Genomic DNA, 17,732 nt, shown 5'->3' with positions numbered 1-17,732 from the left:
AATCTGACTGGGTCAGTGGGGAAGATGAGAAGGTCCTTTCTCTATCAGGAGATCTGTACCCCACTTTTGGCCCAGCATCTACTGACCCCTGCTGTTTCTCTGACACTGCCAGGGAGCACGTAAGAAAGGCATGCTCACCGCACATGAGGAGGCAAAATTAAGGCTGATGAATCTTTCTACTTAATGCCAAAACTGGTGTCCAATCCCCATAATTACAGCAGGGAACTATTAAATCAGCTTTTGCCTTTCTTGTTCTGATGCAGGGTCTTTGAACTGAAATGTTAGCCCCGTTTCTTTCTCTACAGATGCTGAATGACCTGCTGACTATTTTCAGCCTTTCCGGTTATCTTATTTAAGTGATAATCTGCACCAGGAGAGAAGGTGCTTGTTGTCTCTTATTTTGCTGTAGAAAGTGCTATCCACTTTCACGAAATGACCTGAGGCATCCCAAAATTAGATTCCGAAGATTCAAACCCAGCATTGGATGCTGCATCTAACATGAATGTGTGTGGTAAAGAACACCCTAAAATTCTCCTCAGGCGCATCTTCAACAATGTTTGTTAGATTCCAAACCACCATTCATCATGTCAGACTGAGCCCTGATCATTGCAAGCAAAATAGTACCCCCATGAACCAGATTATTTCACTCAGAATTTTGATGCTCTTTTGGTGAAATAAGCACCATTTGCGTCAAATCTAACACTTGCCACTGGAGGAAAATTTTCCACTTTTTTTTTTAGTTTTGCTACCATAAGTTAATAATGCATTTTTGCACTTTATTTGGTTTTGCCAGATGGGTTCGCATGTCCTTGCTTCTAAAACTAGGTATGCATTTTAAGTATGTTAGCAAATATATTTTTTTTAAAAACTTGCTTAATGAATAATAGAACATTGGGTACATGTACAGAAATCATTTTCCAAACTGAATATTTTTCCACGTTTTTCTCAAGAGATGTAGAATGGATACACAATAAAATTGGAGCTAACATATTCCGTTGTATATTCTTCAATGCTGTCTAACTCTGTATTTAAAATAAAAAACAGTATAGAAGGAAATTGGATTCTGCCGTTAAGCATTTGATAGTTGTAGGAAATGTTTGGGGGACAAAAATGTAAAGCTTAGCCTTTCAAGATTGACTTATGTTTGTTCCTGCGTAGTGGGACTTCAGTCAATGACTGGTTTCATTATACGTAAACCCTGGCAGGTATTTTCTACTAATGTTTTGACAGGTGAAGCAAAATCTAGCTTGATTCCGAACCAGAGTAAAAGCCCTTGTCAAAAATGATTTCGTTTACTTCACTGGGCCTTATGATTTTGGCTGAAACCCCAAATTTGTTAGTCATGAAGAACACTTACATTTATCGGGGATTTATGGATTTTGAGCATTGAAGTTTCCTTTGTTGAACCATTCACATACGTTAATTCCACTTCATAATAGGAGCTTTTATAAATTGTTTGACCTGATCTTGTTTGTTCTCTAAATCATTTTTTTTTATTTCCTGTCTCTCAGGCGCTGTGAAGGGCGAAACATTAGGTACAAAACGTGCAGCAATGTGGTAAGTACTGAATTAAATGCATCTGATCAGCAATTATATGTGATTACTAATTTCTTTTGCAGAGCCACTGTGAGTGGAGAAATTGATTTGATTTGTAGTTTTTTTAAGAGGTCGTGATGACATTTATAAATACTCTTCTGGTCGCAAACAGCAAGAACAGATGATTTACAGTTTGACATTGTTTTGAACCACCCAATTGAAATCATCCAACGATGTGAAGCGCCGATTTGTTAAGAATAGATCAGATCATTCAAAACAGAATTAAGGCATCAGAAAGAGCAACAAATTGTGCTGCTACCATGCATCTCCAGGCACCTGGGTTCAGTCCTGACCTCTGGTGTTACCTGTGTTCACATTTTAGACATATAGCATGGTAACAGGTCATTTCGGCCCACAAGTTGGCGCCGTTCATTATACACCCAATTGACCCACACCCTGGTACGTTTCGAACAGTGGGATGAAACTGGAGCCCCCCTCCCCCACCACCCGGTAGATGCAGGGAGAAGGTACAAAATTCTTACAGACAGCATGGGACTCGAACCCCGGTCCAGTCCCGATCGCTGACACCATAAAGGCGCTGCGCCGCCCCGCGTTGTAGTTGTGGGTGATTCCCATTCCCTCCCACATCTAACCAAGTGTTGGCTGGTGGGTGAAGCACCAGCCACTGTCAATTTCCCCTGTAACACGTCGAAGTACGGTGGTGGTGTTGAACATGGAGGCAGGTAGATTCTTTTGGGGGAGGAATGAGGTTGCAATAAGATCAGATATGAGGGATTGACTCATTAATTTGCAACGTTGTATATTCACATGTTGCCTTGATTATCATGTATTTCTGCCCTGGGTACATGAGATTTGGGTAAAATTTGTGTGAATGCATGTTAAGTTGGATGGGTCTGCTTGGAAGCGTGGTGATCTGTGCCCAAATCTTAAGGATTGGAAAACATTGCAATTCTTCTTAAAATTAACAAATGTTTTGTGGTCAAGATTCTATGTGTTTTGGAGTTAGTAAATAAAGTAAATTTTTTTTCTAAATGAAACATAATCATGACCAGAAATTATCCAAGATTACACAACTTTAAAACCAAAACTAGAATGTTTTCAGTACCTGTGGGATTGCAAAGCAGTTGTATTTTCCTCGTCATTAGGGTCTGATGTACATATCAGAACCTTATTCAAGTTTCACTTCTGAAGTTCTCATGAGATAGATAGAAATGTGTGATGCTACCAAACCTTCGTTGCTCCATTATGAGGGAAATACAACTCCTTTACGCCTTGAAAATGCACACGACCATCATCAGTGTATTATTTTGGAAAAAAAATTACGTGTAGTCATTTAATTTAACTGTTATAATAACACAAATACGATGTCAGCAAAAGGAAATGTAAGGTGCTCCTTCAATCTGATAGACTACAGGTCACCCTTTGTGGAACCTCTTTTGCCTCCCATTCAGGATCACGTGAAGCCTTGGATTGCAAATACTGGATTTTTTTTACAAGCAGATTCTACAAATTGGAATTTATGGTTGTGAAACTAAAAAGGCTGGGCAGGTGAATCTGCTGATCAATGGCCAATGTTACCCGTTCAGTGTGGACACTGCGACCAAAGGAGGCAATGGGAAATCACTTCAGTATTTTTCCCTTGTATAATCGTGAACTCAACATCAACTATGGTCTCAGCTCAAAGATGAAGCCTTCACCGAAGGAGAACAGGGGAGGTAGCAACTACAATTCAGAGGGTCAGAGATTGTGATGGATGGAGAGACATGCTGAACGGAAAGGCAACTGAATGATGATGAATAACCCAAAAAGAAATTTCAAACCAATGTGATTTTTAGACCTCAATCTGTCTTATCTGGCACACAGAGCATTAGCTCCGAAAGCACAGGCACATCAAAAACCAAGATTTTTGAGATACACGACAAGAGAAAATATACTGGTACAGGCAAGGAATAAAATTAGAGAAGATAATAAACCATTCGAATATAAGGGTCAAAAAATATTTTTTTTACCCAGACATAAGTTTTGAACTCTTAAAGAGGAGGAAGGAGTTTAATACAGCGAAATCGATTTTACGGAAAAAAGGTTACAAATTCATGTTAAGACATCCAGCTGTACTTAAACTATTTATACCTGGGGAGCAAATCAGACTGTTCTCGGATCCAGAGAAAGCGCAAGAATTCGCAAAACGTTTGCAAGACAGGAGAAGAGATGAAGAGATGTAGCAAGAATGAAGAATGGCGATAAAGAATATATAAAGATGTAAAAACAATGTATATGTAAAGAACTAAATAGGGAAAAGAGAAGGGAAGGAAGGGAGTAAGGGGGGAAAAAAGAGAGAACTTTGTTATATGTGTTTATTAAAAAAAAGTGTTTTCTGGAGAGGGCTGGGTAGAGGGGTAATAACCGTCACTGCAAAATCAGTTGATGCTGCGAACAAGATCACAATCCAAATGAAAAGAGGAATTGTAGTTACCCGGCAAGGGATATGGGGCAACTCAGAGAGGGGGGGACTTTTAGGGTTAAGGTATTAGTGGATGTGGGAACTGCGGGAGTACTTTATGTCTTAAATGCGTTGTGGTACATTAAGTGTAATAAGAGAAAACTAAGAGATGAAAATTGGGAAAAGGGGGATGGAGGTGGCGAAGAGGTGGAATCATCCAACGATGTATGCAATTTGGTTATGTATGGAAGATATGAGATGGCCATGTTGAATTAAATGACTATAAACATTAATGGAATACATAATCAAATTAAAAGGAAGAGGCTACTAAATTTATTGAAGAAGGAAAAAATAATAGATATAGCATTTGTGGAGGAAACTCATCTAACTGAAGCAGAACATAACAAACTAAAGAGAGACTGGGTAGCACATGTAACGGCAGCATCCTATAATTCAAAAGCTAGAGGTGTAGCCATACTAGTTAACAAAAATGTACCAAACAAAATAGAGGAGGAAATAATAGATCCAGCAGGGAGGTATGTAATGATAAAGTGTCAGATATTTTGGAATTTGCTCAATATCTATGCACCTACCGAGGAGGATCAAAAGTTTATGCAAGGTATTTTTTTGAAGATTGCAGACACACAAGGAAATATATTGATAGGAGGGGATTTTAACCTTAATTTAGATCCAATGTTGGATAAAACTGGACAAAAGACAAGTAAAAAGAATAAAGTAGCCAAATTTATGGTTAAATCAATGCAGGAAATGAAACTTATGGATATATGGAGGAGGCAACATCCAAGAGAGAAGGAATTTTTATATTATTCGAGTAGGCACAAAACTTACTCAAGGATTGATGTGTTTTTTTTTGTCAGCCCATATTCAAGGGAGAGTGAGGAAAACTGAGTATAAAGCTAGACTACTATCAGATCATTCACCCCTGTTATTAGCAATAGAACTGGAGGACATCACACCAGGAACATATAGATGGAGGTTAAACTCCATGCTACTTAAAAGACAGGAATTTAAGGAGTTTATTGAATGCCAAATTAAAACATATTTTGAAATAAACACAGAATCAGTGAAAGACAAATTTATATTATTGAATTCAATGAAAGCCTTAATTAGAGGGCAGCTAATAAGTTATGTGACTAAGATGAAAAAGGATTACAAATGGGAAATAGAGCAGTTGGAAAGAGAGATAGTAAGTACAGAAAAGGAATTAGTAAAAAGGGATGATATAATGAAAAGGAGAGAATTGGCGGACAAAAAAAAATTAAATACGAAACATTACAAATGTACAAGGTGGAGAAGAACATAATGAAAACAAAGCAAAAGTATTACGAACTGGGAGAAAAAACACAAAATATTAGCCTGGCAACTTAAAACAGAACAAGTTAAAAGAACGATACTGGCATCAAGAAAAAGGACAAACAAATTACATATAACCCAACAGAGATTAATGAAAATTTTAAGGAATTTTATGTATCAAACTGAGAATGAGGGGAAAGATGATAAAATAGAGGAATTTTTAGCTAAAATTGAACTGACAAAATTGCAAGAAGAGGAACAAAACAAACTAATAAAACCATTTGAAATAGAGGAAGTACAGGATATATTAAAAAAGCTGCCAAAAAAGTAAAACATCCGGAGAGGATGGATTTCCAATAGAATTTTATAAAACATTTAAAGAGTTATTAATTCCTCTTCTCCTGGAAGTAATGAACCAGATAGAAGAAACACAAAACTTGCCAGATTCATGTAAGACAGCAATAATTACAGTAATACCAAAGACGGGGAAGGATCCATTAACACCAGCATCATATAGACCAATATTTCTACTTAACTCAGTCTATAAGATAATAGTGAAATTATTAGCAAACAGATTGGCCGATTGTGTACCTAAAATAGTAAAACAAGATCAAACTGGATTTATTAAGAAAAGACGAACAGCAGATAATGTCTGTAAATTTATTCATCTAATCCACGCAGTTCAAGGAAATAAGAAACCAACAGAGGCTGTTGCTCTAGATGCAGAAAAAGCCTTTGACAGGGTAGAGTGGAACTTCTTATTTAAAGTATTACAGAAGATCCATCTACCAGAAAAATATAAATTGGATTAAAGCATTGTATAATGGACCGTTCGTGAAGGTAGCAGTAAATGGATATGTATCGAGTCACTTTAAATTAAGTAGGTCAACTAGACAGGGATCCACTTAGAAAGGAAAAAAATGAATGATCAAATACCAAAATTATTATTGACGCAAAATCCGCTAATCCCTTTTACAATAGACAACCTTTCCTTTAGAGAATGGGAGAGAAAAGGAATCAAAAGAATAGCAAATTGTTTTTTGGGAAATAATTTATTAACATTTGTACAGTTGAAGTACAAATATGGAATAACTCATATCATTAATTGAAAGCTTATTTAAAGGATAAATTGGGAAACAGCTTGAGATTACCTGAAGGAAGCAGCTTTGAATACGTGATTACAGACACAATGATAATTAAAAGATTTATAACCAACATGTACATTAAGCTGCAAAATAAGGAAAATGATTAAATAAACTATAAACCTAAGCAGAAATGGAAAAAGGATCTAAACATAAAGATAACAAATGAAACATGGGAAAAGTTATGTTCTGGAACTATGTAGAATACAATAAACACAAGGTTACGCATGATACAGTATAATTGGTTACACAGGTTATATATCACGCCTCAAAAGTTAAAAGAATGGGATCCAACATTATCGGATAGATGTTTTTGCTGTAAGAAGGAAATGGGAACAACATTACACGCAACTTGGGCATGTATGAAAGTGAATACGTTTTGGGAAGAACTAAATCAGACACTAAATAAAATTACAAAAAATAGCATATCAAAAAAAACAGATATTTATTTTAAGTAACATAAGAAGTAGAGAATTAAGCCTCAAATTGGATAAAGAGCAAAAAAAATTCAATATGATGGCCTTAGCGATAGCAAAAAAATATGATGTCAACTTGGAAAATGGAAGAGAGCATGTGAATACAGCAATGGTATATGGAAATGAATAAATGTATTCCATTGGAAAAAATAACATATAATTTAAAAAATAAAGTCACATTGTTTGAACAAATTTGGGAACCGTACATAGAACATATCAAAGAGAGCTTGCCTATGACCTCCATTCCCTGGAATGAGAATGAAAATGATAAGAAGACAAAATGACTAGATTCAGTGTGTAATAAATAGATGCCTGTTCTTTTTCAGACATTATTTCTGGTATTTGCATAAAACACCTTCATAGTTTCAGATGATTACATGCAGATGAGGCAAAATCGATACCATTTGTTCTATTTTCTCTCATTTCCAGCATGGTTGTCATTCTACTATGCAAAATGCACATCCAAGCTCAGGCGAATTATGTGCATCAACAGAGCATGGGAGGTATGAGGAATATTCATCAGCTCAGGCAGTGGCTGTGGAGAAAGAAACAGAGGGTGTCTCAGGTGAATAAATCGTTACTGAGAACTGGACAAAGCAACAGATCAAATATGTTTGAGAGGTGATAGGGAGGACATCTTGAAAGACTGAATGGCACACATTGTGGAGTTGCGTGATGAGCGGTGGAGGCTAAAGGCCACATGTGATATGGATGGAGACGGTGCAAATAGTTGGAGGTGATAAATGACAGTGTTGAACCATGCAGTATGTGTAATTGCTGGGAATCTGGAAATGAAAGAAAATGCTGGAAATTCAGGCAGCATTGGTGAAGAAGTGAAACAAAAATGGAAATGACATTACAGGTTGTCGGCCATTAGCCAATTACGATGTGGACCTGAAAATCTGGTTATCTGACATTACTGAATTTAAAGTTTGGTGGGCAATGATATGTTTATGTGAACGATGAATGCTGTTTCCTGAACCTTGCATGAGGTTATATAGAAAGAGGAAAACCGAGTTACCATTTTATTTGGATCTCACCCAGATAGATTTGCTACATTTAAAAAGTTGTCATCAGTCAGCCAGAGTAGATACCACACACCCTTCTCTTCAAATTCTTTTTGGTTTCCACCTGATTACGGGCGCCCCTTTTGGTGACCCAGCCCACTCCTTCTCACCAACTCGAACAGAATCGTTCAACTTTTTCCAGTGTCACTGAGAAAACTCACCTGACTGTAGGTGTGGCTTGAACAGTTGAATAGGTCCTTCAGTTTTAGCTTTTATTTCAGATTTCCTCTACATCAGTGCAGTGATATTTTGAAAAAAAATTTAGTCATTTAATTTACCTGTAATAATATAGTACGTCTCTTCAATCTGAGGCGCCTGCAAGCTCACACCAAGACACAAGAGCAACTTGACCGTGAACTACTCTTTGCAGACGATGCAGCTTTAGTTGCCCATTCAGAGCCAGCTCTACAGCGCATGACGTCTTGTTTTGCAGAAACTGCCAAAATGTTTGGCCTGGAAGTCAGCCTGAAGAAAACTGAGGTCCTCCATCAGCCAGCTCCCCACCATGACTACCAGTCCCCCACATCTCCATCGGGCACACAGAACTCAAAACGGTCAACAAGCTTACCTACCTCGGCTGCACCATTTCATCTGATGCAAGGATCGACAAAGAGATAGACAACAGACTCGCCAAGGCAAATAGCCCCTTTGGAAGACTACACAAAAGAGTCTGGAAAAACAATCACCTGAAGAAACACACAAAGATCAGTGTGTACAGAGCCATTGTCATACCCACACTCCTGTTCGGCTCCGAATCATGGGTCCTCTACCGGCATCACCTACGGCTCCTAGAACGCTTCCATCAGCGCTGTCTCTGCTCCATCCTCAACATTCATTGGAATGATTTCATCACCAACATCGAAGTACTCAAGCTGGCAGAGTCCGCAAGCATCGAATCCACGCTGCTGAAGACCCAACTGCGCTGGGTGGGTCACGTCTCCAGAATGGAGGACCATCGCCTTCCCAAGATTGTGTTATATGGCGAGCTCTCCACTGGCCACCAAGACAGAGGTGCACCAAAGGACTGCTTAAAGAAATCTCTTAGTGCCTGCCACATTGACCACCGCCAGTGGGCTGATCTCGCCTCCAACCTTGCATCTTGGCGCCTCACAGTTCGGCGGGCAGCAACCTCCTTTGAAGAAGACCGCAGAGCCCACCTCACTGACAAAAGGCAAAGTAGGATAAACCCAACCCCAACCAACCAATTTTCCCTTGCAACCGCTGCAACCGTGCCTGCCTGTCCCGCATCGGACTTGTCAGTCACCAACGAGCCTGCAGCAGACGTGGACATACCCCTCTATATCTTCGTTCGCCAAGCCAAGCCAAAGAAGAAAGATAACACAAAAAGAAATTTCAAACAAATGTGATTTTTATTCTGAAATCCTGTTTGATCTGCAGTTTTGAATTTTTCAAGCAGAATTGTTCAAGCTCTTTATCACTTCCACTGTCTTGTAGTTTGAAGATTCCAGGCTACCAGTGTGAATTCCCGAACAACTCATTCTCTCCAGAATTTTTATATAATGATAATTGCAGTGATGTGACAGACATTTGTAAACTTAGCACTTGCGATGAGAGTTTAAACTTATAAGACATTTGCAAAAATATGCCAGAATTATCAACTAAATGTGCTGGAACATTAGAAATCTTTGCTTTGAGTCAGAAACATCTGCCAAGCTGAAGGGATACAAGGCAGTGAAGGCATTTGGTTCAGTAGAAATGTTTGGCAAGGATAGGCTTGAAAATAACTTTGTGGGCCAGGTTTCTTCTTTTCTTATCTGAATGGCTGAATAAATTTCAGGTGTAATTGTACCTTCAAGAACACAAGGCCAGAGAACTGGTTCACCTTATTATCCCACGTGGAAATCTCATGACAATAATTGTAACACTTAGCCTCTATCTTCAAAGATCCCCACCACCCAGGTCATGTGCTCTTCACTCTGTTACCATCGGGGGTGGGGGGGGGGAGGCACAGGAGCCTAAAGATGAGCACTCAGTGGCACAAGGACAGCTTCTTCCCGCTGCCATCAGATTCCTGAATAATCAATGAACCAAAGCCTTACTTTTTGTCCAGTATTTTTTTTTACAGTAACGTTGTCAGATGGTTATAATATGAATGGATTACTACGATACTGCTCCAAAACACTGACTTTCATGACCTGTTCTTGACAATAAATTCTAATTGTATGTAATGTATGCCATAGATACGTTGTTTGTTTGAAAAGGCAATTCCATTGGTAAATTATAGATGGGGTGAATCCTTGCCGTCTTAGGTTAGTCGAATGCAGATGCTCCCTTTTCAATGGTATAACCAGCACCAAAAAGGTAATATTCTATTCCCTGAATGCAGAGTTTGTTTGGTAGAGGTATCACTGAGTTTAGTCACTCTCCTTGGTAGGAATGTAACAATACCTACTTTTTTAAGTCTTCAGTTTCAGCATGTTTTGATTGAGAAAGATAATTCTGTATATCTTCTGGGAGTGATCATGGTCACACCCTACAGCCAAAACTGGCATTAATGTGGTTTCTCAGGATATAAGCTAATCACTGAAATAATGAGGTCTCTTGTATGATCTGTTCTGCACGTCATTGATTCATTGAAGAAATATTTGGGTCCAAATCTGTCTGAATTTATAAAAGAATAATTACATTTGAACTGTTTTTAGGATTATTTTCTTCTGAATGCAATGCTAGAAAGGCTTAGAGAGTTGTGGTGAAGGCTGGCTTCAGATTTCCAAGTCAAGGCTACTTAGAACGAAATGTAAAGGTCAGTAATTTCCTTCAGGCAGAGATACAGAAACCCGAGGTCCAGGGGTGCAGTGCTAATTTTTAGGTGAGGGAGCTCACCAAAAATGGCGACAGCGATGTGCAGAGCCTCCCCCTGAGGTGCTGGATCGGCGCTCCAGTGAGCTCAGTCAGCACTGCACCCCTGGTAAGGTCTGGCGCTTCTCAGGTCAAGAACAATTTTTTACACCTATCACCACCCCCAACAGCTCTCTTAACCATGACGACCAGAAGGTCTCTTTGCACAATTGTAATATCATGTTTTTGGCACAAACTGCAATTGTGAATAGAATTCCATGCCCAATGATCTGAAATAGTCGGGATGGGGCCTATTTTGGATAAATTATATTTTTGGAGGACCGGACAGTTTTTTTAAAAACAGTCCAATAGTTACAGTGATAGCAAATTACTAGTAACAGTGTTTAAAGAACAACAAACAACAAGGGAAGACTTTTTAAGCATGAAATAATGTTTAATTCTCACTAAAAAAAAAACCCAACCTGAACAAAATAAGATAAACCCAAAACCAAAAGCTCGAAATTCTCCTCAGAGGTTTTTGCAAAATTTTTTTCAACCTGTGACGTCAGTTCGACTCCGAAAACACTTTGAATAAACTCAGGAACTCTGATGGTTTTGGATACCCTCATTTATCTGAAAATCTTCAGAGGCCAAATGACGTTATTTCGGCTTTGACATTTTTCGGATAGATTAGGATTTCTGATTTTTGTAAAATTCTCAATTATCTGAAAAGATTTTCAGAGCTGAACAAACGTCACTTCCAGATGCAAAAAAAAAAAATGTTTAACTGAGGATTTCGGATCATCTGATTTTGGATAATCGGAGTTACGCTGTATCTATCTATTCTTTAAATATTACATTGTGGTGGCGCACATCCTCATGGTGAACTGGACCTGCTTGTATCGCCACGTGACGGGGCTGCCATGGGGAAATGGCATCATCAGAGGTTTCTCTCTGACTCCAGTATCCCTTCCAGCGTGCGTCCTGGGCAGGGATTATGACACCATGCACCAGGTGACTGAGCTCCTGCTGCCCTTAAATGGACGCGCTGAATTTGAATAAAAACTGTTGTTAGCCCCCCTCAACGTGGTGGCTGTGTTTCTCCCACTGCTCACACCCCCACAATGTTATTTTCACTCTTGTGTGGTAATTTAATTTGTACTTGTTTGCGTGTTACGTGCCTGTGTTAGCTGCAGCAAGCAAGCATTTCCGTCACCTGCTCTTGCACTTGTGTACATGACAATTAAATTTGATATCATCTAACACCAACTCCCCCCTTACCCCAAACCCACCCACCAGCCACCTAAAACAGTTAATTATGGTACCTAGTTAACTTAAGAAGTGGAATTCACAAAAGCGCTGGAGAAACTCAACAGGTCATGCAGCATCTATAGGAAGGAAAGGGTAAGTAGCATTTCCATATCCTATACCATCAGAGCTCTGTGGTTAGTAAGGGATTACTTAAGGTGGTACGTGAGTGGAAAGAAAAAGGTTGAGAAGCCTAGGCTTTACAATTTGGAAAAAATGTATACCAGAATGATACCAAGCATTGATAAATATGGGGAGAGATCGGGGAATTTGTAAATGGTCTCAAGGAACAAAAAATGTGGGAAGGACGTTTCCTGGAGGTGTTTGAAATCATATGGGGCTTTGATAGATTGGCGTAGGGTTCAGCGTCCATTGGCACAGATGCAAGGTAAAAAAAAAAAAGAGGATGAAAATGAGAAATAAACGATTGCTGGAAATTGATTAAATAGTATCTTCAAAAATCGAAAGAGATGTCCAATTGATAAAGTATATATTCCCAGTGCTGCATAGAAAGAGGAACAGAATGGAATCCATTGGCTATCTCTTCCAAATTGCTGGGAAAGGTGCAAAGAACTGCTGTGCTGGGCAATGATGTGTTTCTACGAACATAATGCTTGCAGTGTTGAAGTCAGTCAGCACCCACCGTTTTGGTAGGTTCCGTGGAGCACACATCTGGCTTGTTTTCACTCTTGATCTGTGGGTTTTCATTATGTTTGGCTGGAAGCCCACATCACAGGTCAGAGACCGTGAAGTCAGCTATTCTACTCGCTCCACTTTGCTCAGTGCCACAGCTGAGGGATCTCTGCATTTTACAGTGTCTGTCAGATATTCTCGAACAGATAATCACCCTTGGTAGGTAATTCAAATCAGACAGATGTAGTTATCTAATACTTTAATGCTTCTATCAAAGACATGATAAAATCTATGGAAGGTTTTATGTAAGTTATTGCGCAGTTTAAAACATGAGTACTGATCTGTATTGGAAGCTTTTGAGAAATAGTGATCATGTTTCAAAGACCAGTTTTATCCTGAGCAGTTGCAAGAATGTTGTTTACCCTTGATGTTGTTGCACAATAACACCCATTTGCATTAAATGGGTTAATGTTAAATAAATACGCCTGTTCATTTGTCACTGGGCCTTTAATCTGAGGGAGTTTACGTTCAGCTCATTATCAAAAGGAAGAAATAAAGTCAGTTTTAAAGTGGATTTACTCATGTCAATAGTTTGCATCATGGTAACTCAGTCATATCACGAGGGATGGTATTCTCTGCACCCACCCACCCTGCTGGCCCAAGTGTAGAAGAAACAGGTGTGTGTTCCTTGTATGTCCGGTGATACCAGTGGTAAATATATCACATTAATTTTTTAAAAATACAACCACTTTCCTTTTCAATTCAGGCGAAATGAATGAGGGTCCCCATAGTCATCAATGGTTGTTATCATTTTGGGACATCTTTTCTCCAGATTTTAAAGGCTAGGCGATTATAATCTTCCTGTAGTGTGGTGCCCAGAATTAATCTCCAAATGAGCAGGCATTCAACAACATTTGAAAGAGATATGTCATGACATTGTTAGTTTTGTATTCTTGAGATCCATGTATTTTTTAAAAATCGGTGGAATGTAAGTGGGCCGGCCAATTCAAACGTTTGGATGTTTGTTCATGCCTAGAATCTTGTGTTTTGGCATTGCCAGGTGTGTCAAGGGCAGGTTATTGTTGGAACTTGCACCCACCAGCCATGTCCAAAGTGAGAGATGAAAGGAGTACATGGTCTCTTTCGTGTAGCGTGATGGAACACTCCAACCTCGACTCAGCACTGAGCTGAGATGCAGAATGAGGATGGAGAAGTGGGAGGGGAAGGCAAGATGTATCTGAAACTCCACTCTTCTTCTAACTCTCAGTGCTGAGCAGAAGTCAGGAGCATGCTGACTGACAAACACTGAGTTTAGCATGCCTGAACAAGCAGCCCCTGTTCCTGGGCATGAGATTCCTGGACGATCGCACAGCAGAGCTGAGGGAATCCACCTCCTGGGAGGGAGCTGTGGTGGATACCCCACTCTGCCCCCCATGGACTGCATGGAACAACCATGCTAGTGAACCCTCCAGCTCAACTGAGCTTGTGTGGCTTCACACAAGGCATGGGCCTCCATTGAGCAGAACTAACACATGAAATGTTCCATCTCGGCCAATTAACAACGGATCTCTAGTGAGTCATTTTGTTTCAGTACGCCAAGTTGGATATTGGAAAGATAAAGACACATTTGACTCTCTTGAAAAATGCAAAACTAATTTCCAGATGAACTGTTAACCATTGAACTCAACTCTACAAACTTCATGCAGGGCCCTGTTCAGTTTGAATCTTCAGAATTGCATTTGCATGTTGCCTGATGCACCAGTTTGTGTTTTGTCTGCCCCAATAGCGTGGATCTCCCAGTGGCCACCGATTTCAATTCCCCATCCCATTCTCTTTCTGACATGTCTGTCCATGGTCTCATGCACGACCAGACTGAAACCACCCGTAAAATGGTGGAACGTCACCTCATCTTCAAACTGGGAATCCTCCAACCTATCAACTTCTCTGGCTTTCATTAAGCCTCCCCCCAACAAATTCTTCCCTCATCGCCTTCCCATAGCTCTCTCTCTCCTTTCCCATTCCTCTCTCTCTCCCTTCCCATTCCTTTCGCACAAACATACATTCTTACCTCATCCCTTATCATATTCAATTAATGCCTTTTGTAAGTCTAGAATCCTCCCCCATTGTTTGAATTCTGAGACTTATTCTGCTTATTCCTTGAAGAAGGGCTCAAGCCCAAAATGTCAGCAATATATCTGTCTCCTATAGGTGCTAAAAAAGACCGGTTGAGTTCCTCCAGCATTTTGGTGTGTTTTTAATGCATTAACAATTACTTGTAGATAAAGATGTTCTCTTCTGCAGTGTTTAGTGTGTGCATCATCTTTCAAAAGTATCTGAAATCTAAATGTATTGTCCATCTTTTAAATAAAATGAGGGGGAGCTTTCTGATATGCTCCATCTATTTGCGACTAAGAATTCCTCATATTTTGAGGAATTCTGCTTCTATTTTAGGATAGAAAAAGTTTTCTTCCACTTATAAATCTCCAAATCAACTTGACAACATTCCAAATCTTCTGGGAGAACTCCAAAATAATTTCCTAATTTTAAAGAAGCAAATTGGATTTCTACAGACTTGCATGCAAAGAAAGAGAATCACAAACTGCTGTAAAGTTATTTTCAAAGTATAAAGTTAATTCTCAGAGTTTTAAGCTTTTTTTATTATTATCATCACTCCTGAATGAGTGATTTTTGCCAAGATGGAGACCAATTTTGATAAGTTTCGAGTGATGAAAGGCTGGGTGATTTAAATATTAAGAGACTGTCTTCAAATTCATAGCTACAGAAGAAAAGATAAATGAGAAAAGTTAGAACAGAACAAAAGTAACTTTTGTGAACAAAGGTTTATAACCTGTGCAATGTCCCATTGAAATTGACTGTTGCAAAGATCAACATTTAAGAAGAGATTTACAATGACCCAGAATACCACTTGATGTATCAGATCCACCCTAGCTACCAGCTGATCAGTTCCAGTGGTCCCATTCTCCCTCTTAGTTCCCCTTGGCCTGAAAATTACACCCTCTCACATATCAACCAATTGTCCTTTTGCATTCTTGTGTAATTTACGTATATTGTGGTATAATGTGGCTAATTACTGTCAGTGTAGCGGTTAGTGCAGCGCTCCAACAGCACCAGGGACCCGGGTTCAAGTCTGCTGCGGTCTGTCGATCTCCCTGTTGTTGTGTGGATTTCCTCCATGTGCTCTGGTTTCCTCCTACATTCTAAAGCCTTAGTAGGTTCATTGGTCCTATGAGTGTATTTGGGCGGCACAGACTCATGGGTGGGAAGGGCAAGTTGTATATCTAAATTATAATTATATATTAAATTAATTCACAGTTTTTGGACAGTGAGGAAAACAAACTAAACCAATAGGGAAGGGAAAAAATCTGCAAATGTGGAATCGACAGAATTAGAGAAAAGTTTAGAATCTGAAGGCAGTACCATTACATATTCTTCCCCTGTCCAACTCATCTTTCAGGAATGGATAGGAGGGAAAAGTACAATCTTCATGTGTAAATGAGATGTGATCAATGGCAGTAGATTGAATGGCTTGTGGGCCATTTGAGAGGGTAAGAAATCCTAACCTTGTGTCATTGGTCTTAGTCAGGTATGGTCCAAACCAAGTATTACCGTGATAGACTTCTTTTTAAATTTCAGGTTGATTCAATTTAATAGCCACAATTGTCTTGTGAAATTTGAGTCCATTATTGCAGATTGATGGTTTCGGTCTGTGGACGCCCGTCTGCAAGTTGAACCAATGAGAGGGGGCGGGGGGAATCTTATTGAGGTCCATATAGTGAAGTGTTAATCAGGTAAAGGTAATCTGGGTTTGTGTCGGGGAAATCCTGTTTGACTAATTTATTGAAGAAGGCATATGCTTTTAAATTTAAATGAAATTTAGATGTACAGCACTGGAAAAAGGCCCTTCTAGCCCACACCACCCAAATTCCCCAATTAACCTACAACCCCTATATATTTTGAAGGGTGGGAGGAAACTGGAGCACCCGGAGGAAATCCACAAACACAGGGAGAATGTACAAACGTCGAGCCCAGGTTGCTGGGGCTGTAATATCATTGCTCCAACCTCTACACTAGCTGTGGATATTGAGGGTTTAGATTTCCAGAATCCATTTGAATATGTTGTGGAAAATCAAAGCTAATGGTGTAGAAGGCTTAATATAATAATTTGGATGAAGGCTTCAAATCAGATGGCAGCTAAATTTGCTGTTGACATGTATGGAGGAAGGAAAATGAGTTTGTAAAGGACGTGCAATGGAGTCGCAAAAGGAGAAGCATAGTTCAGGAGAGGGAGTAATTGAGTATAATGTGAGATGTTGGGAATTGTCATCTTTGGCAGGAAAACTCATACAAGAAACAAATTGCCAAAATGATGAGATGTTGCAGAGCTCATTCATATGGAGGGACGTAATGAGTAAGAGAACAGCAAGTACCTAAAGCTTTCAGAATGTTATTGTTGAATGACCATCAAAAAAAAAGAACATGCAAATGTTGGAACTCAGAAGTAAAAACAGCAAATGCTGGAAACATCAGTGGAAAGAGAAATAGAATTAATGTTTTCTAGTGAAGACATTTATTTTGAAAACAGGGATACAAAATCAAGTTTGAATTATAGTAATTAAAGGAATCAAGAACAAAAGAAGGTAAGTTGGGCTTCAGTTTTAAGGACTTTGATGAGTCCACATCTGGAGAATGGTGCACAAAATAGGTCTCCTTACTTAAGGAAGGATTAAAGAAATTCCGAGGTGGTTTACCAATCCAATCCTATGAATGGTTCTGTTATTGTTGGACAGGTTGGGTTTGTGTCTTCTGGAATTTGGGATAGAAAACATCAGTACATTGTAATATAAATTTCCATGGAGCTTTGGCTGGTTGGATGTGGAGAAGGTATCTCTTGTTTGGGAGGATCTGGATGTTAAAAGCAGCAGGTCACGATTTAAGACAGTTGAGATGAAATACTTTCTCTGAGAGGGTAATGTTT

The 17,732-nt window shown here is 39.2% G+C and overlaps 1 protein-coding gene across 1 annotated transcript in view; it reads left to right on the top strand.

The window, feature by feature from the left end:
- LOC138749786 (ADAMTS-like protein 3) overlaps window positions 1-17,732 on the top strand; it is a 428,872-nt gene that overhangs the window by 93,836 nt on the left and 317,304 nt on the right. The window contains exon 3 of the mRNA XM_069911655.1: window positions 1,512-1,557. Within this exon, the coding sequence (XP_069767756.1) occupies window positions 1,512-1,557 (46 nt within the window). The remainder of the gene's footprint in view (window positions 1-1,511; window positions 1,558-17,732) is intronic.

The sequence above is a fragment of the Narcine bancroftii genome, chromosome 14 (assembly GCF_036971445.1).
Source record: "Narcine bancroftii isolate sNarBan1 chromosome 14, sNarBan1.hap1, whole genome shotgun sequence".
Lineage (NCBI taxonomy): Eukaryota > Metazoa > Chordata > Chondrichthyes > Torpediniformes > Narcinidae > Narcine > Narcine bancroftii.
The sequence above is the reverse complement of the archived record's forward strand: the minus strand, read 5'-3'. Positions and strand labels throughout refer to the sequence as shown.